At 47.4% G+C, this 21,779-nt stretch overlaps 1 protein-coding gene and 2 pseudogenes across 3 annotated transcripts in view; 1 reads left to right on the top strand and 2 right to left on the bottom strand.

Moving 5' to 3' along the window:
* The window catches only part of LOC149749789 (2'-5'-oligoadenylate synthase-like protein 2), a 69,028-nt gene extending 47,586 nt beyond the window's left edge, over positions 1-21,442 (top strand). For 2 of the 3 annotated variants that reach the window (XM_089908515.1, XM_089908516.1), the window contains exon 5: positions 13,109-21,442. In XM_089908515.1, coding sequence (XP_089764641.1) covers positions 13,109-13,304 — 196 coding nt within the window. In that variant the 3' untranslated portion in view covers positions 13,305-21,442. Of the gene's footprint in view, positions 1-19; positions 282-13,108 lie in introns of those variants that run through there. The other variant, XR_016392500.1, reaches the window with a different exon arrangement.
* On the bottom strand, positions 2,345-4,146 carry LOC149749790 (putative POM121-like protein 1; annotated as a pseudogene).
* On the bottom strand, positions 2,637-2,742 carry LOC149749791 (U2 spliceosomal RNA; annotated as a pseudogene).
* Positions 21,443-21,779: the final 337 nt, after the last annotated feature.

Raw genomic sequence — 21,779 nt, 5'->3', positions numbered from 1 at the left:
TTGTGAATGTATTTCCTAGGAGCTTGTTTCAGGAATATGAAGAGAAAAAGACAAGGATTCAAACCAAGGATACCATATGGGGATTGATCCTCCGTGAAGAAAATATACTGGCTGGCCCTCACCGTCATTCAACAGCTCAAAATGAACATCTAGTCCCAAAGGGTTGAGCCTCAAATATCATCCCATACAAGCCACTCCATTGAAGTCACTGTGAGAATTCCATCCTGAAACTGATCAAGAGTAATGACTATAAAAAGGTTGTCATATTATCTTTTGATTGAGATATAATTCACATTTTTTTTAACTGTGTGATTCAGCTGCTTTTAGTGTACTCAGGTTTTGCAATCAACATCTCTAATTCCAGTACATTTTCATCATCCCCAAGAGAAACCTCATACCTAGTATCAGTCATTCTCATTCTGTCCACCCCTTTCACCCCAGCCCTGGGTCTTTCTGTCTCTATTGATTTTCCTATGCTGGACCTTTCATATGAATAGAACCACACAATGTGCGGACTTCTGTGTCTGACTTTTGCAGTAAGCAAAATGTATTCAAGGTGCATCCAGGTTGTAGCATGTATCTGTCCTTCACCCTTTTAATGGCTGAATAATATTCATTGTATGGATATAACACATTTTATTTTTCCATTCCTCAGTTGGCGAATAGTTGGGTTGTTTCCACTCTTTGGCCATTATGAATAATGATACGACAATATAACACTCATGTACAAGTTTTTGTGTGAACGTATGTTTTTTATTTCTCCTGGACATATACCTGGGAGTGGAGTTCCTGGGCCATATTGTATCTCTGTGTTGAACTTTTTGAGGAACGGCCAAACTATTTTCTTTTTCGTATTTGCACCAGCAATGATTGAAAGTGCCAATTTCCCCACATCATTGCCAACGCTTGTTTTTAAAAAAATTATATGGCACAATAGTGGGTATGAAGTGGTGTCTCACTGTGGTTTCAGTTTGCATAATTTTGACTTATAATTTTGCACATGTTTTCATGTGCTTATTGGCAATTTGTGTCTTCTTTGGAGCAGTATCTGTGCAGATTCTTTTTCTCGTTTTTAAAATTTGGTTATTTGACATTTTATTGTTGAGTTGCCAGTGTTCTTTACATATTCTGAATACTAGGCTTTATCAGATATATGACTTGCAAACATTTTCCTTCATTCTGAAGGTTGTATTATGTCTTTCTTGATGGTGTTCTTTGAAACACAAAGGATTTTAATTTTGATAAAGTCCAATTTCTTTTTCCTTTTGTTGTCTGTGCCTTTGCTATCATATTTAAGAGTTCATTGCCAAATCCAAGACTATGAAGATTTATCCCTTTTTTTCTTCAGAAATTTGTATAGTTTAGCTCTTATATTTAACTCTTTGATCCATTTTAAATTCAAAGTCTATTTTGTCTGATATTGGTATAGACACTCCTGCTCTCTTGGTTACTATTTGAGTTTTCTCGCTGAGTTTGGAATTCCCTTTTCTATCCTTTAACTTTCAACCTGCTTGAGTCTTTTGATCTCAAGTAAGTCTCTTGTAGACAGCATATAGTTGGATCATATGTTTTTACCTATTCCGCCAATCTCTGTATTTTGATTGGAGAGTTTAATGCATTTACATTTAAAGTAATTGCTGACAAAAAAAAGACTTATTTCTGCTATTGTGCTGTTTCTTTTCCATCTGCCCAAAGCTTTTTTGCCCCTCATTTCCTGCATTCCTCTCTTTCGTTGTGTGTGTTTAGCTGATTTCTTACAATACAATATTTAAATTACTTTCTCACTTCCTTTTGGGAATATTCTATAGCTCTTTTCTTTGTGTTTACCATGGGGATTACCTTTAACATCCTAAAATTAAAACACTCTAATTTGAACTTATACCAGGTTAAACTCAACAACATCCAAGTTCTTGAAGCTAAAAGAGCATCCTACTATCTCAATGCAAAAGACCTTCTCCAAGACACACTGCAGTTTCTGCCTGGCTGGGACATTGCCCCAGAGTGCGGTTAAGTTGAAGGAGTCGAAGGAGGCATACATTTCCATCCTCTGGATCACTGCTCACCAAAAAATACATAATGCCAGGCACATATGTAGTTTTGAATTTTCTAATGAAGACACCAGGAAAATAAAAATGGTGGAGTCAATGTAAATAATAGATTTTTAATTCAGTATCTGCAAAGTGTTCGAATGTTTACATGTGGCACGAGAACTGTGGTCATATTACGAGGGCTTGAGAGCCGCATGGAGCAAGATAGAAGACAAACAGCATGCACTTGAAACTCTAAGAAGTGAACGCTAACAGGCAGATGGGGCCTGGAAGTCCAAAGTTGAATAACAGCCCGTAACAGGGTGATTATGGTGGGTTTTTTTCCTGCCTCTGTCTCCCAGCTTACGCAAGGCACGCAAAGTCCAGCAACAGCTGAAAGTTAAAACCATGGGATCAACCTTTTATTTCTAGCCAGACAGGTGAGAAAGTGGGGGGCTTGGATGTTGAGGAGTGAGGGGGTCATCCCCATTGGTCTTTTTCTCCCCAGTTACCACATCTCCCCTGCAACCTCAGTGATGGCAGAGGCCTTCACTGAGAAGTGGCCTGTGTCTCTGGACAAAGGAACAGGTTAAGAGACTCCTATTGTTTGAAGAGTGTGGGGGCATGCCCGTTATTTTCCTTTCTTTTCTCTTGCTATTTAAATTGACAAGAACAGATACTACACTTGATCTTAGCCAAAAGCCTGAGATGAAATAGACAAAATAAACTTTAAGCTAAAATTACTGTCAAGTATAAATTTTACTAATATAGTAATCCCAAAGGACCAAAGAGCAGGGCAGTGGCTTTATTGAGAACCCAGGATTTCCGAGTGTCCACCGTGCTCAGTCACTTTTAAATCATCAGCACAGCCCTATAATTCAGAGATTTAGGTGAAGTGACTTGCCCACGGTCACACAGCTAAGTGAGAGTCTTCTGGGACCAAGAGTAACTTTTGCAAAGGCGTCTCTTGCTATACTTACTCACTGCCACCATCTGACACTCACATTCTTTCTTTTTATACTATTCTGTTTCCTTGGGTCAAAGAATCCGACGCCTGAATTAAGGTTAAATAGGAGTTAGTGGCAGATCAAAAGCCAAAATCGCTTCAAGATATTCTTTTCATTCCCCCAAGTAATGCCTTTAGTCACAAAAATATAGAACAACATAGACAATTACAAGTCAAGTGACCTTAGTGTTCACAGGCAAGCACTAATACATTTTAATGTACCATGATCATATTAAAATAGAAATAACTATGAAACATTTTCTGCGGAGAAGCAGCCCCTGCGGCAGGCAGCAGAAAGGGACAGGAAGGCTGCATGGCGCCCAGGCCCCCAATGGCCTAGGTCTCACCCTGCAGCGCACTGTTGATGTGCCGGAACGCTGCTTCCTTCTCGGAGTCTAGGTCTTCAGTGGCGACAGGGAAACCCAGCTCAGGGCCTGGGGGCAGCCTCAGAGGCTCCCCTCGCCGGTGCGGCAGCAGAGGAATCCTGCGTTTTCGGGGCCTGGGACTGTCAGATGTGCGGGAGCCCTTCCTCCAGGGCCCTTTCTGCCCTCTTGCTGCCTCTGCATCTTTGTCAGGCTGGCTTTTCCTCCGGGAAACCACCGGAGCTGCAGAGGGCGACGGAGGGCCCTCCTCGCTCCCTTTCTTTGCAGACTTCTGGGGCAGCCCTTGCGGTATGGCGGGACCCCTCCTTCTCTTCACTGGCGGGAAACCTCGGGTGGAGCTATATGAGCTCGTGATGGCGTTTCTTTGGGGGCAGGAGCTCATACAAGTGGTCTACAGTTTCCTGGTGGATCTGTCTTCTGCCCACTTGGCGTGGAGGTCTCTCTGCAGAGGTCCAGGCCTGGGCACGAAGAAAGAGCCTCCCAGGGGCCTAAATGCAGATCGTGCGCCCCCGGTGTCATCGGGGCCGCTTCTCTGGTCTTCGTTCCTCCCTGTGACTGTGGGGACTTCCTCCTGCTTGGCCATCCCTTGCCCGCTCTCTCCCAGGGCCCTCAACACCGTCTTCTCGGTGCTGTAGTTCGGGACACAGCTGGGTGTCGTGGCCGGCACTGGCTGCCCCCGCGCCACACTGACAGTGACTGTGTCCACTGCGGACACTGAGCTGCGGGACATCGTGGAGGTGCGAGCACCCATCACTGCCTTCTTCCGATGGCCTCGCCTGCAGATGGAGATAAGGACCCCCAGAAAGGAGCGCAGGGTCTGCGGGATGGTAGAATGTGGCCTCAGAGACTCTGTGGCAAAGCGCAGATGCAGAGTCACTGGACACTTGTGGGCTGGCCTGCGAGTGGGTAGCCGGCCATAGACAGCTGGGTGACCCGGGCCGGCCACGGTAAGTTGGTGGGCGTGGGGAGCGGGCCGGGGGCAGATGAACCCTCCTGGCAGGTGCTGATCCCCCAGTGCCCGGGGCGGGGGTGAGGGGCAGGGCCTACCTAAGTAACTGCCCCTAGAGAACTTGGGTGAGGTCGGTCCTTGGATAGAGAGCTGGGCTCCGAGCACTCTCCTTCAGCTGCCAACTCGGCCAAAATCGGAGTGCGCTCTCTTTGGCCTGTTGCTGGGATGCAGCTCTGGAACCTGTGAGCGAACAATGGGCGTGCGTTGGCGGGGCGCAAAAGTTTAGGGAGGGGTGGCGCATGCGCAGAGTACACGTCAGGCCCTGGGGCGCACAGGTGAGGATGCGCGCCCCTGGACCGTCTAGCGCTTCTGAATCTCCCCGGGGGTCTGAGGGCTGGAGGTGTTTGCCTTGAGGGTGATGAGCTTCTTGGCAGGGCAGCTGCCCCTTCTCCCCCGGCCGGCTCTAACTGTACAGGATGGGTCCCCGGCCACCAGAGCAGGAAAGCTGGAGAGCAGGGTACCTGGCTCAGCAGCCGCCGCCCGAGGTGGCAGATTTGGCGTCAGCGCCTGTGCGTCCACCTGCCCTCCCACCTGGTAACATTGGAGGAGAGAGCCACTAAGAACAGAAGTGCAAAAAAAAGAAAAAAAACGCAGAAGTGCCCAAGCCAACCGGATCCTGCTGGGGTGACAACTGAAGGGGCAGGCAGGGCGGGCTGGGAGGGACATATATACCAGGTCCAAACCCAGAAAGATCTGAAATGCACGAGTCAGAATGAAAGTCCAGAATCATCCTTGGGCTTTGGGCTGAGCTGGAAGTATAGCCAAACTCTTCAAGGTCTCCAGCTCCACCTGCAGTTTCTGCCTGGCTGGGACATTGCCCCAGAGTGGGGTTAAGTTGAAGGAGTCGAAGGAGGCATACATTTCCATCCTCTGGATCACTGCTCACCAAAAAATACATAATGCCAGGCACATATGTAATTTTGAATTTTCTAATGAACACACCAGGAAAATAAAAATGGTGGAGTCAATGTAAATAATAGATTTTTAATTCAGTATCTGCAAAGTGTTCGAATGTTTACATGTGGCACGAGAACTGTGGTCATATTACGAGGGCTTGAGAGCCGCATGGAGCAAGATAGAGGACAAACAGCATGCACTTGAAACTCTAAGAAGTGAACGCTAACAGGCAGATGGGGCCTGGAAGTCCAAAGTTGAATAACAGCCCGTAACAGGGTGATTATGGTGGGTTTTTTTCCTGCCTCTGTCTCCCAGCTTACGCAAGGCACGCAAAGTCCAGCAACAGCTGAAAGTTAAAACCATGGGATCAACCTTTTATTTCTAGCCAGACAAGTGAGAAAGTGGGGGGCTTGGATGTTGAGGAGTGAGGGGGGTCATCCCCATTGGTCTTTTTCTCCCCAGTTACCACATCTCCCCTGCAACCTCAGTGATGGCAGAGGCCTTCACTGAGAAATGGCCTGTGTCTCTGGACAAAGGAACAGGTTAAGAGGCTCCTATTGTCTGAAGAGTGTGGGGGCATGCCATTATTTTCCTTTCTTTTCTCTTGCTATTTCACCTGAAAGGTCAACCTGGTCATAGGGAACTGCATGACAGCATGGCGGCTTAAACACTTTAAGGAACATGTAGGAGGGGCCCCTGAAGCCTGAGAATGTGGGTAGAATTCCAAAGAGGAGAGAGCTATAGGAGGAGATTATTTAGGTCTGTGTACGAGCCCACATAAGTCCTGGGATCCCCCTGAGCCTCATGCACAGACAGAGCCAACGAGGCAGAATAGAGGCTTGCGGAAGTGAACTACAGTATAAACTGCCACTCAATTCCGAGATTAACCCCTGAGTGGTACGTGCACCATGTGGACACAAACAGCACAGCAGTGTCCTGAAAACTGCACCAAGACTGGAACAACTCAGAAGACAAGGCACAATACCTGTTTGACCATAGGTTCATGAATTGCTTAATAAAAACCACAGAAAAAGGAAAAGTATCAATCTCCCGAGGATTTTAATAGGAACCAGAGTCTCGAAACATAATAGGCAAACTTTCCAGGATACCACCCAAAATCACACAACGGAGCATACAAAGAACTAGGAAAATGTGACAAATTCTCAAGAGAAAAATGCAATCAACAGACCCAGCCCTGAAATAACCCACATGGAGGAATTAGCAGACAAAGCATCCATTACAACCATGCTCCATGAGTTAAAGGTAAATCCTCTTGAAATTAATGGAAAGAAGTTCTTCACTGAGAAGTACAAACTATGAAAAAGAAGCAAATGGAAAGTTTAGAACTTAACATGCAATATCCAAAAGCAAACATTCACTGGATGGGCTGAATAACAGAACAGAGAAAACAGAGGAAAGATTCAGAAAACTTATGGATCAATAGAAATGGCACAATCTGAAAAACAAAGAGGATACATGACTGAACAAAAATTAAGTCTCAGAGACATGTGAAACAATATTGCAAGTTCTACCTTTTGTGCCGTTGGAGGGTCTGAAGGAAAGGTGCAGAAGAAAATATATGAGGAAAAGAATAGTTGAAAACGGCACTGATTTCGAGACACAGACCTAAGCTCAGAAAGCCTCACCCTGACACACAATCTGATAAAAAAGCCAAGGTGAAGAATAATCTTGAAAGCAGTCAAGGAAACCGACCTGTTATACATCACAGAATGTCAACTTGAAGGACTGTGATTTCTCATCAGAAAACAGAGACCAGAAAAGAATGGAATAACATCTTTAAAGTATTAAAGGAAAAGACCAAACCAGGATATGATATCCTTAAAGCAAGGATATCCTTAAAGACTGAAAGCCAAACAAAAGCCAAAATGAAGTCTGATGGAGATGAGAGAAAACTAAGAGAATTCATCACCAGACAATTTGCTATAAAAACATTACATGAAAGGAACTTCTTCAGGCTGAAGTGAAATGACACAAGAAAGAAGTAAGCTTGCAACTTCAGGAACAAAGGAAGGGCAACAAAAATGGCAAGTATCTGGAAAAATTATCCTCTTACATTATTTTATATATGTATGACTTTTTTTTTTTTTTGGCCACGCCTGCGTGGCCTGCGGGATCTTAGTTCCCCTACCAGGGACTGAAGCCGGGGCCCCAGCAGTGAAAGTGTTGAGTCCTAACCACTGGACCGCCAGGGAGTTCCCTGTATATGTATGAAAAAAGGATACCACAGTCTCAGAGGGTGGCGTTGAAGTCATATAAAGGTGACACATATGACAGCTATAACAAAGAGTGGAAGGTAAAAGAATCTATATGGATGTAAGCCTTCTGAATTTTATTTAATTGGTAAAATATTAACTCTAGACTGTGAAACAATACGTATACATAGTGTTATTCCAAGAACAATTAAAAAATGACAAACTCAAGAAAATTGGATAACCTCAATAGTCCTATATTTAGGAATTGTGGACAAGATAGCTAAAACATTCACATTTGTGTTTTGTGAAAAGTTTTTCTCTTGGTTAACTGCCTAGGAGTGGGTTTTTGGGTCATATGGTAAGTATGGCCCTCTCAGCCAGCCCTGGCCACCACTTCAGGTGTCACCCCAGCAGGATCTGGATGGTGTGGGCACTTCCGTTCTTAGCGGCTCTCCCCTCCAGTGGCGCCAGGGGAACGCAGAGGCGCTGCTGCCAAAGCTGCCGCCTCTTGTGGGAGCTGCACAGCCAGCAACCTTGCTCCACGTTGCTGGGCGGGGATCCCGTCCAGTACAGTTAGTTACCCCGACAGCACTGGGGCGCGGCCAGGGAGAAGGGCCAGCTGTCCTGCCAAGAAGCTCATCACCCTCAAGGCAAACACCTCCAGCCCTCAGACCCCTGGGGAGATTCAGAAGCGCTAGACGGTCCAGGGGCGCGCATCCTCACCTGTGCGCCCCAGGGCCTGACGTGTACTCTGCGCATGCGCCACCCCTCCCTAAATTGTTGCGCCCCACCAACGCACGCCCATTGTTCGCTCACAGGTTTCAGAGTATAAAAAGGCAACAGGCCAAAGAGAGCGCACTCCACTTTTGGCCGAGTTGGCAGCTGAAGGAGAGTGCTCAGAGCCCAGCTCTGTATCCACGGACCGACCTCACCTAAGTTCTCTAGGAGCAGTTACTTAGGTAGGCCCTGCCCCTCACCCCCGCCCCGGGCACTGGGGGACCAGCACCTGCCAGGAGGGCTCGGCTGCCCCCAGCCCGCTCCCCGCGCCCACCGACTTCCCGTGGCCGGCCCGGGCCACCCAGCTGTCTATGGCCGGCTATCCACTCGCAGGCCAGCCCACAAGTGTCCAGTGACTCTGCATCTGCGCTTTGCCACAGAGTCTCTGAGACCCCATTCTACCATCCCGCAGACGCTGCACTCCTTATGGGGATCCTTATCTCCATCTTCAGGCGAGGCCATCGGAAGAAGGCAGTGATGGGTGCTCGCACCTCCACGACGTCCCGCAGCTCAGCGTCCGCAGTGGACACAGTCACTGCCAGTGTGGCGCAGGGGCAGCCAGTGCCGGCCACGACACCCAGCTGTGTCCCGAACTACAGCACCGAGAAGACGGTGTTGAGGGCCCTGGGAGAGAGGGGGCAAGGGATGGCCAAGCAGGAGGAAGTCCCCACAGTCACAGTGAGGAACGATGACCAGAGAAGCGGCCCCAATGACACCGGGGACGCACGATCTGCATTTAGGCCCCTGGGGGGCTCTTTCTTCGTGCCCAGGTCTGGACCTCTGCAGAGAGACCTCCACGCCAAGTGGGCAGAGGACAGATCCGCCAGGAAACAGCAGACCTCTTGTATGAGCTCCTGCCCCCAAAGAAACGCCATCACGAGCTCATATAGCTCCACCCGAGGTTTCCTGCCAGTGGAAAGAAGGAGGGGTCCCGCTATACCGCAAGGGCTGCCCCAGATGTCTACAAAGACAGGGGGCGAGGAGGGCCCTCCATCGCCCTCTGCAGCTCCGGTGGTTTCCCGGAGGAAAAGCCAGCCTGACAAAAATGCAGAGACAGCAAGAGGGCAGAAAGGACCCTGGAGGAAGGGCTCCCGCACATCTGACAGTCCCAGGCCCCGAAAACGCAGGATTCCTCTGCTGCCGCACCGGCGAGGGGAGCCTCTGAGGCTGCCCCCAGCCCCTGAGCCGGGTTTCCGGGTCACCGCTGAAGACCTAGACTCAGAGAAGCAAGCAGCCTTCAGGCGCATCAACAGTGCGCTGCGGGGTGAGACCTATGCCATCGGGGACCTGGGCATTTCTCCCCAGCATAGGAAACCCATGTGTGTGGACTCTCCTGTCTTCACCCCACAGAACCTCCCTCCCGTCACCAGCCCTACTGCCCCCTCCCCAAGCCTGCCCGTTACGTGTACTGTCAGTTCCAGACCCTCACCCGGCACATCTGCGGGCCTGGCACCCCAGGCCGCTTCTGACCCTGAGGTCACCCCCATGGACACCACTCCACCCTCCCATCCTCTCCTCTTGGGGTCCGCCCCTGGCTCCAGTGGGAGCCTCTTCTCCTCGACCCAGGCCCGGCAGACGCCCCCCAGTGACAGCACATCCTCAGTCACAGTCACCACCAGCTTGCTTGCACTCAGGTCCCGCACCCAAACTCTGAGATTTCCTCTGCAGCCTGGAGCCACTACCCAGCCCATCTCTGGGGCCCCTGATTGGCAGCAGCGAGGAACCACCGCCTGTGGCAGCTCTCCCCAGCATAGGAAGCGGAAAGCTCCAGGCTTTGCCTCTGCTCCAGGCCCCGCAGCTTCGGACGGCCCCGCACAAGCATCTTCTGGGTGTTCATCATTTACAAATTCCACCGTGGGCACCCATGCCAGCACACAGCTGGGTTTTGGGAGCAGAGCGGCTGCCCGAGATCTGAGCTGCATGTTTGCAGCTCTCAGCCTTACAACAGCAACGAGGGGACCCCCGAGCACCACACACAGCAAAGGGGGCAGCGTGGGCCTGAACTCCTGGGGCCCTCCTCACCAGAGCCACCCCATGGTGACCACGGGACCCAGCCCTAAGAAGAAGCCTGGGTTTGGAGGCACTACTGCCTCCATCTTAAGTCACATCCCTGGGGGCCCTGATTGGCAGCAGCGAGGAACCACCGCCTGTGGCAGCTCTCCCCAGCATAGGAAAAGGAAAGCTTCAGCCTTTGCCTCTGCTCCAGGCCCCCCAGCTTCGGGCGGCCCCGCACAAACATCTTCTGTGGGTTCATCATCCACAAGTTCCACCGTGGGCACCCATGCCAGCACACAGCTGGGTTTTGGGAGCAGAGCGGCTGCCCGAGATCTGAGCTGCATGTTTGCAGCTCTCAGTGTTACGGGAGGGCCCATCTTAGGTCACATCCCCGTGGGCGCACCCAGGCAGGGCCCCCCTACTTCCAGCGGAGGGCGCAACCCATGCCCAGCCAAGACTGACTTTAGGGGTGTGTCGGTTCCGGCCTCTACTACTATCAGCCCCAGCTCCGCAGTGGGCACAGCAAGGTGCAGCCTTGCTCTTAGGGCCCCCTCATCACCTGCCAAGCGCTTGGCTGGACAACAAACCGCTGGGCCATCGACCAAGTCATTCTCCTCCGGGTCACGATTCATTACCTTGGGGTTTAAGAGGAGGAAGTTGGCCTGAGCCAATAATTTTGTGGCGAGGCCATCAGTGTCCACCTCCTCCCAGGCTGGGCCTCGTGTGGACCCTGTTTCGATGTGAAACTTATAATAAAGCTTTGTTCTTGTTCTTTTGCATAATCCTCACGTGTCTGTGATCTGTAGATCAAGTGGGAAAAGCACTGGCTTGTATGAGTGGTAACATGGAAAGCCAGACCTGTTTACAGTTTCCTGTGACCCTGCTCATGGGTTGTGAAGAGTAGCACAACAAGATGGCTACAAGGGCCCTATATTAAAAGTGTGTTTTGAGTTTAAACGATGCAGCCCGGAATAAAATGGGCCCAGAGGGAGGGGTAAACAGGGAGGGTCATCCTTGTCTGTTGTAATTGCTGCTTCCCACCCACCTCTCTGGCCTGGAGGGGGCTGGGTCATCCCGAGCACACACCAGCCGCCCATACTCTACATGTTTAGTATTTTCTAATGTAGCAGTTTCTTTGACTTTTTTTGTTTTGCTTTAATAAGTCTTAGGCAAATCATTTACATGCACATCTCACGCAGAGAGTATATGTCCATACAACCTAAAGCAATCTACAGATCCAGTGCAATCCCTATCAAAATTCCAATGACATTTTTTATATAAATAGGAAGAACAATCCTAAAATTGGTATGGAACTGCAATAGACTTCAAAAGCCACAGCAATCCTGAGAAAGAAGAACAAAGCTGGAGGCAACACTTTTCCTGATTTCAAATTATACTACAAAGCTAGAGTAATCAAAATAGTATGGTACTGGCATGAAAACAGACACATACACCAATGCAACAGAATCAAGAGCCGAGAAATAAATCCACACACATACAGGCAACTAACTGACAGGGATCCAAGAATACTCAACAGGGAAAAGATAGTCTCTTCAGTAAATGGTGTTGGGAAAACTGGATATCCACATGCAAAACAAAGAAAGTGGACCCCTATCTTACACCATTTGTAAAAATTAACTTGAAATGGATTAAAGACTTAAATGTAAGACCTGAAACTGTAAAACTCCTAGAAGAGAACATAAAGAGAAAGCTCTTTAACATTGGTCTTGGTGATGATTTTTTGGGTATGACAACAAAACCACAAGCAACAAAAACAAAAAGCAACCAATGGGACTACATCAAACTAAAAAGCTCCTGCAGAGCAAAAGAAACAATCAACAAAATGAAAAGGCAACCTAGGAATGGGAAAAAATATTTGCAAACCACATGTATGATAAGAGGTTAATATCCAAAATCTATAAGGAATTCAAACAACTCCATAGCAAAAAACAAACAAACAAACAAACCAAAACAAATAACCTGATTCTAAAATTGGCAAAGCAGGGGACTTCCCTGGTGGTCCAGTGGTTAAGACTCCACACTTCCACTGCAGGGGGCATGGGTTTGATCCCTGGTCAGGGAATTAAGGCCCGCATGTCATGCAGTGTGTGTAAAAAAATAAAATAAAATAGGCAAATCAAGACTAGGAAACAACTAAGTGTCCAACAGGTGAATGGATAAAGAAAATGTGACATATAGATATAGATAGATAGATAGATAGATATAGATAGATAGATAATGGAATTTTATTCAGCCACATGAAAAGAAGGAAATCTGCCATTTGTGACAACACAGATAGACCTTGAGGGCATTATGCTAAGTGCATTAAGTCAGAGGGCGAAACATAAATACTGTATGAGATCACTTATATGTGGAATCTTTAAAAGCAAAGAAGAAACAACTCACAGATACATAGAATAGACTGGTTGCCAGAGGTGGGAGGTGGGTGAAATAGCTGAAGGTGGACCAAAGGTACAAACTTCAAGTTATAAGATAAATAAGTCCTGGGGATGTCATGTATAATGTAGTGACTATAGCTAACAATATTGCTGTGTATTTGAAAGTTGCTAAGAGAGTAGATCTTAAAAGCTCTCATCACAAGAAAAAAATAATTTGTTACTGTGAGTGGTGATGTATGAAAAGCCATGGAAGAAGCTTAAATTCATATTGCTAGTTGAAAGAAACCAGTCTGAAAAGACTACACACTGGATGATTCCAACCATATGACATTCTGGGAAAGGCAAAACTATGAAAACAAGAGGACATGTGGCCCCAGTGGACACCACTGTCTCTCCTTTCAGGAGCCTCCAGGTGCTGGAGACCTTCCCCCCTGAGATCCAGGTCTTCATGAAGGACTCCAGTGGCCAGGGCAAGCCTTACACCATTGACCCTGATGACTCCATCCACGACTTGAAAGAGAAGATTGAAGAGGCTGGAGGACCTTACATGGAGGATCAGATAGTCAGGTTCCGGGGCCAGAAACTGTGGAATCAATAGCTTCTCAGACTGCACATCAAGGATTGTGACACCATCATGCTCGTTAAGAGAGGCCCCACATCCCCACGAGTGCCAAGATCAGGCTGTTCATTTTGTAGACTTCTATGGTCATGTCCCCCTAGCTCACCCCTTTCTACCCAGACCACTGTGCTCTTTCTGAAGCATAAATAGAAACAGAATCCTCCCCTGCTTAAAATTCTCCAATGGCTCCTATTACCTACAGAATCAAGTTGAAGTTCCTTTGCTTGGCATTCAGGGTTCTTGACCATTTAGCTCTTGCTGACCTCTCAGTCTCTCCTCGTCACTCTCAGAACATACCAGACGTGGCCAAACACTTGCAATTCCAGAACACTGAATGCTGGCTCACAACTCCATGACTTTGAGTCAACTTTCCTTCTCCCCCATGTTGTCACCTTTCAAAGCTCAAACCTCTAAGTTATTGATTCTCAAAAGTAAGGACCCCAGACCAGCAGAATCAACATCATCTGGAACCTCTTTGAAATAAAACTTCTCAGCAACTAGCCCAGAATTACCTGAGTTAGGTTCTCTGGTAGTGGGACTCAGCAATCTGTGTCTTAACAAGCCTTCCAAGTAATTCTGAGCAAATATGGAAGTTCCAGGGAGTTAACACCCCAGGGGGTAAGCCTTGGCGCATTGAAAGACAGCAACCAGTGAGTGCAGCGAGTGCATACTCCCCTCCTCCACCTCTCAGGTGGATAATTTTGAGGCACGTTCTGCATTGCTCCTTAGAGGGTCCCCAGTGGGATCAAAGCTCAGCTGCCCACAGTAGTGATCAATTTCATGATATTTCTTGGACTGTTTTTTCCTCCTTCTCAATCCCCCACACCTGTCCCTTGGGATCATTTCCCAAAACAAGTCTCATGCAACTCCTTGTCTCAGGCTCTGCATTTGGAGGAACACAAGCTAAGAGAAAACCCATCTTTATGTATCTTCCTCTTCCTAAAACCCAGCCCACACCCTTCCTAACTACTAGCTCTTCCCCCACCGCCATAGAAATGTGCCCAACTACGTGGCATTTCTACAAACCATAAAACCAATACACAATCGACTGCATGTTCCCTTTTTTTTTTTTTTTTTTTTTTTTGCGGTACGCGGACCTCTCACTGTTGTGGCCTCTCCTGTTGCAGAGCACAGGCTCCGGACGCGCAGTCTCAGCGGCCATGGCTCACGGGCCTAGCCGCTCAGCGGCGTGTAGGATCTTCCCAGACCGGGGCACGAACCCATGTCCCCTGCATCGGCAGGCAGACTCCTAAACACTGCGCCACCAGGGAAGCCCCATGTTCCCTTTTTAAATCGTTTTTTTTTTTCCTTATTTTGGCCACTCTGCAAGGCCTGCAGGTTCCTAAATACCAGACCAGGGATTGAACCCTGGTCCCTGGCAGTGAAAGCCCAGAGTCCCAACCGCTGGACTGCCAGGGAATTCCCCCTTTCGAAATCTTGAAAGCTGCTGAACTCCCAGATATCTCATGAAAATGAATAATGAAATGAATCAAAACTAATATGTAAAGTCTATTGAGCAAAGTGGTGGCTACCAGTGGGGAGAGGCAAAATAGGAGGACGGGATTAAGAGGTACAAACTACTGTGTATAAAATAGATAAGCTACAAGGACATATTGTACAGCACAGGGAATAGAGCCAATATATTATAATAACTTTAGTTTTTCAAAGGTTTATTATTTATTTAATTTATTTTTGGCTGCATTGGGTCTTAGTTGCGAGACGCAGGATCTTCACTGAGGCGTGCGGGATCTTTCATTGCAGGACGTGGGCTCTTCGTTGTGGTGTGGAGGTTTCTCTCTAGTTGTGGCCTGCATGCTTCAGGGCACATGGGCTCAGTAGTTGTGGCACGCGGGCTTAGTTGCCCTGCCGCCTGTAGGATCTTAGTTCCCCGACCAGGGATCAGACCTGTGTCCCCTGAATTGGAAGGCAGATTCTTTACCACTGGATCACCAGGGAAGTGCCTATAATAACTTCAAATGGAGTACAACCTGTAAAAATATTGAATAACTATGTTGTACACCTGAAACCGATATAGTGTTGTAAATCAATTATACTTCAAAAAAAGTTTTAAACTAAGACGTAAGGTCTGAATGTTTGAATAACGTTTGTTTGAATAACTTTTATATTGCCTTGAAGCTCATTATCTGTCATTATAAACATAGGACAAATGTTTGGAATCTCACTTTATTGTTGACTTTGGTTTGCGAAATTGCCACTGCTCTTTAAACAGTTATAATATAGGACTGTTTAAGGACCAGGCACTACCAAACTTTGAAAATATGGAGACTTTTAGAATTTATGTAATTAAAAATGTGATTCTTTCCGTTTGGGGTTAGCCAGTTGGAAAGTTTAAATTGAAACGTGTCATGATTGAGGGTTTTTTTTTTCCCCCAAATGGTATTTAAGACAACAAACACCCTCCACCCCACCACTTCCTCCAGCTAACACCTGGTCTTTCTCCTCCCTTTCACGACAAAGTTCTTGAAAGTGTTATCTACACTCCTGGTCTCCATCCTCCTCACCCAACTTACTCTTCAACCCCGCACCTAAAATCTGGCTTCTGCTCCCAGCTCTCCCTTACATTTCACCCACAATGATCACCAGTAGCCTCTTGGGTGCTTCTCAGACCTATATTCCTGAACTTATCGGAAGCATTAGGCAATGTGGACAACTTTTTTAAGCTCTCTGGCTTAAACAGCTACCCTTGTAGACCTCCCCACTTCCCACTCCTCCTTTTATCCTCCTCCCTTTGTTAACAGTACCCTCCATCCATTACCCAGGTACCCAAGCCAGAGAGCTGATAGCCATCCTGTCTTTTCCCTCACCTCCTACCTGTAGTCACCAAGTCCTGTTCACCCTCCCCCCAAGGTAGACCTAGAATCCCATCCCTTCTCCGGCCAAGTCCGGGTCACCTTCCCTCTCACCTGGATCACTGTACAGTGTCCTGACACGTTTCCCTACATATCTACCCCTGGCCCCTGCAATCCATCCTCCCCACAGAAGCAGCCAGACCAATCTTTCCAGAATGGTCATTTCACCTCTGGTCGCTCCTCTGATTTGCCACTGCCCTCAGGACAAAGTCAGCGCAGATTCACCTGATATGTGACCCAGTGGATCACTTTCTCTTTCCTAGAACAATGTTTCCACTTGGCTATCAAAACACACTGCTGATTTTTCTTCCACCTCCCTGGCTACTCCTTCGCATTCTTGTTTGCCGGATGCTTGCCTCTCCCCAATCACTTAATACTATTAAGTGTTTCAGGGCCCAGTCACTGGTCCTTTTCTTGTCTTGCTCTATACTCACTCCCTTGGTGAACCCATCCAGCCTCATGGCTTTAAATATATCTATGCTGGTAATTTGTATCTCAACCCCAGACTTCGTCCCTGAAATCCAGACTCAAATATGCAACTCCCTAGCCAACTTGGATCTCTCTCACTAGACACTCAAGTTTGCTTCCAAAGCCGAGCTCCCGACCTTCATGCCTACACTGTGCCCTGGCCCAGTCTTTCCCTTCTCAGTTAAGGACAATTCCATCCTTCCAGTGCTAAGGCCAAAAGCCTTAGAGTGGTCCTTGACTCTAATTTTTCTCTCACATCACACTCTATCCTTTAGCAAGACCTGTTTATACTCAAAATATAGCCAGTGAAATGATATGAGGTCTGGGATTCACTTCCAAATAATACAGGAGGGGAGATGTGGATGGAGATATCATTGAAACAAGATTGTCTGTAGGTTGGGACTTCCCTGGTGGTCCAGTGGTTAGGACTCTGTGCTTCTACTGCAGGGGGCATGGGTTCAATCCCTGGTTGGGGAACTAAGATCCCGCGTGCCGGGTGGCCAATAAAAATAAAAATGGGCAGAAGACCTGAATAAACATTTAAAAAACTGTCTACAGGTTGATAATTGTTGAAGATGGGGGATGGTACATGGAGGTTCATTGTATTATTCTACTTTTGTTCCTGTTTGAAATTTTCCATAATAAGAAAATTGAATCATACCACTTCTCCCTACCTTTCACTGCTACCATTCTGATCCAAGGCGCCACATCTCTTGCCTGGACTGTTGTAGTAGCTTCTTAACTGAATTCCTGCTTCTGCTCTCACCTCCACTCCCCACCCTCTGCTTTTAATCCAATCTTCCCACGAACAGCCAGTGTGATACCGTTAAAATGAAAGTCCATCCATGTCCCTCTTCTGCTTGGAACTCCCCAGTGGTTCCCCATTTCAATCAGAGTAAAAGCCAAAGTCTTAGTAGTCTTCAAGATCCTACACAATTTGCCCCCTACACTTGTACTCAAACCTCATCCCCTCCCACTCTCCCCCTTTGATCATTCCATTCCAGTCACACTGCTATTCCTCAATCCCACCAGGCATACTGCCGCCACAGGGCCTTTGCACTTGCTGTTCCTTCTCCCATTCTTCTTTAATTTTTTTAATTTATTTTATTTTTTTTTAATTTTTGGCTGAGCCGGCTCTCAGTCACGGCACACGGGATCTTTCGTTGGGGCGTGTGGACTTCTTAGTTGCCGCATACAGACTCTTAGCTGCGGCATGCGTGTGGAATTTAGTTCCCCGATCGGGGATCGAACCTGGGCCCCCTGCATTGGGAGAGTGGAATCTTACCCACTGGACCACCAGGGAAGTCCCACTTTCTCTCATTCTTCCCTCTGACATACATACCGCTCACTCTTCGCCTCCTTCATGTCTTTGCTCAAATGTCTCCTTTTCAGACCTTCCCTAGCCACCTTTCTTGAGACTGAACCCCTGAACATTGCCACTTCTCACCCCCCCCACACACGTAGTCAGTATCTTTTAACCTCTTTCCCTGCTTTATTTTCCTGATTAGCACTTATCACCGTCTTAATTATTATAATGTTACTTATTTATCCTGTTTATTATCTGTCTCCACCATTAGAGGGTTAGCTCTCTGCAGTCCGAGAATTTTGCCTATTCACTGCCGTATCCCCAGGACACCTGCCTGGCACATAGCAGGCACGCAACAAATGTTTGTTGAATGAATGAATGAATGGCATTCCGAGTTTCAATCCCTGCCCACCTGTCCAGGCACAGCTCTCACCTCTCCCCTCCCTGCCCTCCATGCCAACGTGGATCTGACAGCCGAGTCCTGGCACATACCAGGATGATTCACACTTCTCAGCCTTATCCTGTCTTGTGCCCTCTGTCTCCTGGCCGCGTTCCCAGTCTTTTAAGACTCATCTCAAGCAGGTGTTCACTGACACCACAGGTGACCCCAAAGAAACTCTTCTGCCTGAATTTCCACCAAGTTTCTGTGCCCTCTTTTCTCCTAGTACACAGGACACTGGACTCTCTGTGTCTCCTGCGTCTCCCCCACTGCTCTGGGAGCCCCTGGGGCAGGAACCACGTCTTACATTGTCTTCTTAGCACAATGTCTGGCACCCAGCCAGCACTCAATAGATGTCCAGTGAACGAATAACAATACTTGCATTTACTTAATGTTTTCTCTGCTAAATGGTCTCTTGCTTAATCCACACAACCTATGGGGTAGGTATTATTCTTAAACCCATTTTAAGGATTATTTCTGTGAGGGTCAGAGAGGTTAAGAGTCTGGCAAAGGGCAGACTGGAATTCCAGAGTTTGTTCTGCGGAACCCTAGAATTCCCACTGTTCAGCCCAACCTCCAGCGAGTGCCTGCTCTTACTGAGCCTGTTTTGGGTGACAAGGTTGTGGGGATGGGATTGGTGGATACCATCCAGCTCCCATCTCCTGGGGGAGTTGCCTTTCCCAGAGCCATCCTCAAGCCAGTTTCAGTTTCCAAGTTGTAAAAGGAAAATTAAGAGGTGAGAAATGAAACCTACAGCAGAAAGGGTGACTAAAAGCCCCGCCTGTTAATGTGGTTTCACCCAGGGTCCCTCGATACCCCAGCTGCAGTGAATGGCCTCCAGGAAGAGGATCCCCTGGTCAGCCAGACACCCCTTGTTTCCTCTGCACTCTGGTCCTTTATTCCACAGGGTGCTGGAGGTCAGCTGAGGAGGAGTCCCCTTAAAGAAGAGTGTGTGTGCCAGGAGCTGGGTAGGTGTGTGGGTATATATCTAGCCACCAGTGGTACTCTCAAGACAGAGATGGCAGTGCCCCCGAAGCTCTTTGTCACCCCAGCTTCCAGGCTGAACTCCTTCGTGGCTCACTGCCTGCATCCCAGCCAGAAGTGGAAAAAAGAGGTGTTGGAGACTGTGCAGGCTGTGGAGCAGTTCCTGAGGGAGCAGAGCTTCCAGGGGGAGCATGGGCTGGACCAGGAATCGGGGGTGCTGAAGGTGGTCAAGGTGAGACTGGTTCCCTCCATCCCCAGGCCAGGGCTGGGCAAAATGCAGCTTGTGGGTCTACATCCCTGAGGATGCTGGGACCTGTTGCCTCATTATCTCTAGCCCATGCTACTGACATCTCAAGACACTCCATCCCAATGCACTGCTGCCTTGAGCAGAGCAAGTCCAGTAAGGAAGCTAATAATAATAGTGTACATTTTTGGATGCACTAGCCTAACCCCTTAACATGTATTATGTCTAATTTGTGTACCCTGTGAGGTATGTATTATTCTTTTCCCATTTTGCAGATGAGCAGAATGGAAACTCAGTGATTTAAGATCCATAATGACCAAATGCAATGCAAGGTCTCTGATTGGATCTTGGTGTGAATGGACCATCTGTAAAATATAATTTGGGAACAGTTGCGGAAATTTCAATGTGGCCAGAATATTAAATAATATATATATATAAGGGAATTGTTTTTTTAATATTTATTTATTTTCTTGGCTGCGTCAGGTCTTAGTTGTGGCAATGCGGGATCTTTTGTTGCAGCGTGCGGGCTCGGGCTTCTCTCTAGTTGTGGCGTGCGGATTTTCTCTCCCTAGTTGTGGCGCGTGGGTTCCAGGGTGTGTGGGCTTTGTAGTTTGCGGCACACGGGCTCTCTAGTTGAGGCGTGGGAGCTCAGTAGTTGTGGCACGTGGACTTAGTTGCCCTGCAGCATGTGGGATCTTCGTTCCCTGACCAGGGATCGAACCCGAGTCCCCTGCATTGGAAGGTGGATTCTTTACCACCGGACCACCAGGGAAGCCCCAGGGAACTGTTTTATTGAGGCGTAATAGTTTTGTGGTTATGGGGGGAAATGTTCTCTTTCGTTGGACACAAATGCTAAAGTATTTAGGGACGATGGTCCTTAGCGTTTGTAATTTACTTTAAAGTGGCTTAGTTGAAGCAAATATGGCAGAGTTTAGACTTGTTGAATCTGGGCGGATGTATAAGTGTTCATTGTATTCTCTTTCTATTTTTCTGTTTAAAATTTTTGATAATGGAAATTTTTTTTTAATGGAAGCTCAGAGAGGTGAGGTCACTTGCCCAAGGTCACACAGCTAGTGGTGAAGCTGGGATTTCACCCAGGATCTATCTTACTCCACTCCAGGCTGCCCTCACTGAGCTTTTTTCCCCAAGCCCTTCCTGCAGCTGCGTCATGTCACCTGCTGTCCTAGCTGGGATCATAATGCAAGAGGGTCAAAACTAGAAAGGGGTGATGAGGAAAACAACTTTGAGGAAAACGATTTTGTTTTTCTGAGTGGCTGCCTAGGCATTTTACAGTATGGTGACCCTACTAACACCAAAAGTTCAGAGTCTGGACTTTTAGATAGGTTTAGGGTATCCCCACAGGTTCCTGCTTTGCCTTCCCTGGTGGAACCTTTTAATATAACCACTGAGTGGGCTTCCCTGGTGGTCCAGTGGTTAAGACTCTGAGCTTCCACTGCAGCGGGCATGGGTTTGACCCCTGGTCAGGGAAGTTCTGCATGCCACACTGTGTGGCCAGAAAACATAAATAAATAAAAGTTTAAAAACATTTAGAGCTAAGCGGGTATAAAATAAAATTTTTTAATGTAAATTGATACAGCCACTATGGAGAACAGTATGGAGGTTCCTTAAAAAACTACAGATAGAACTACCATACGACCCAGCAATCCCACTACTGGGCATATACCCTGAGAAAACCATAATTCAAAAAGAGTCATGTACCAAAATGTTCATTGCAGCTCTATTTACAATAGCCAAGACATGGAAGCAACCTAAGTGTCCATCAACAGATGAATGGATAAAGAAGATGTGGCACATATATACAATGGAGTATTACTCAGCCATAAAAAGAAACGAAATTGAGTTATTTGTAGTGAGGTGGATGGACCTAGAGTCTGTCATACAGTGTGAAGTAAGTCAGAAAGAGAAAAACAAATACCGTATGCTAACACATATATATGGAATCTAAGGGAAAAAAAAAGAAGGTCATGAAGAACGTAGGGGTAAGACAGGAATAAAGACACAAACCTACTAGAGAATGGACTTGAGGATATGGGGAGGGGGAAGGGTAAGCTGTGACAAAGTGAGAGAGTGGCATGGACGTATATACACTACCAAACGTAAACTAGCTAGTGGGAAGCAGCCG

This window comes from Delphinapterus leucas, chromosome 3, assembly GCF_059928025.1.
Source record: "Delphinapterus leucas isolate spDelLeu-1000000601 "Yukka" chromosome 3, BTC_Dleu_Yukka2, whole genome shotgun sequence".
In the NCBI taxonomy this organism is placed as follows: Eukaryota; Metazoa; Chordata; class Mammalia; order Artiodactyla; family Monodontidae; genus Delphinapterus; species Delphinapterus leucas.
The sequence above is the reverse complement of the archived record's forward strand: the minus strand, read 5'-3'. Positions and strand labels throughout refer to the sequence as shown.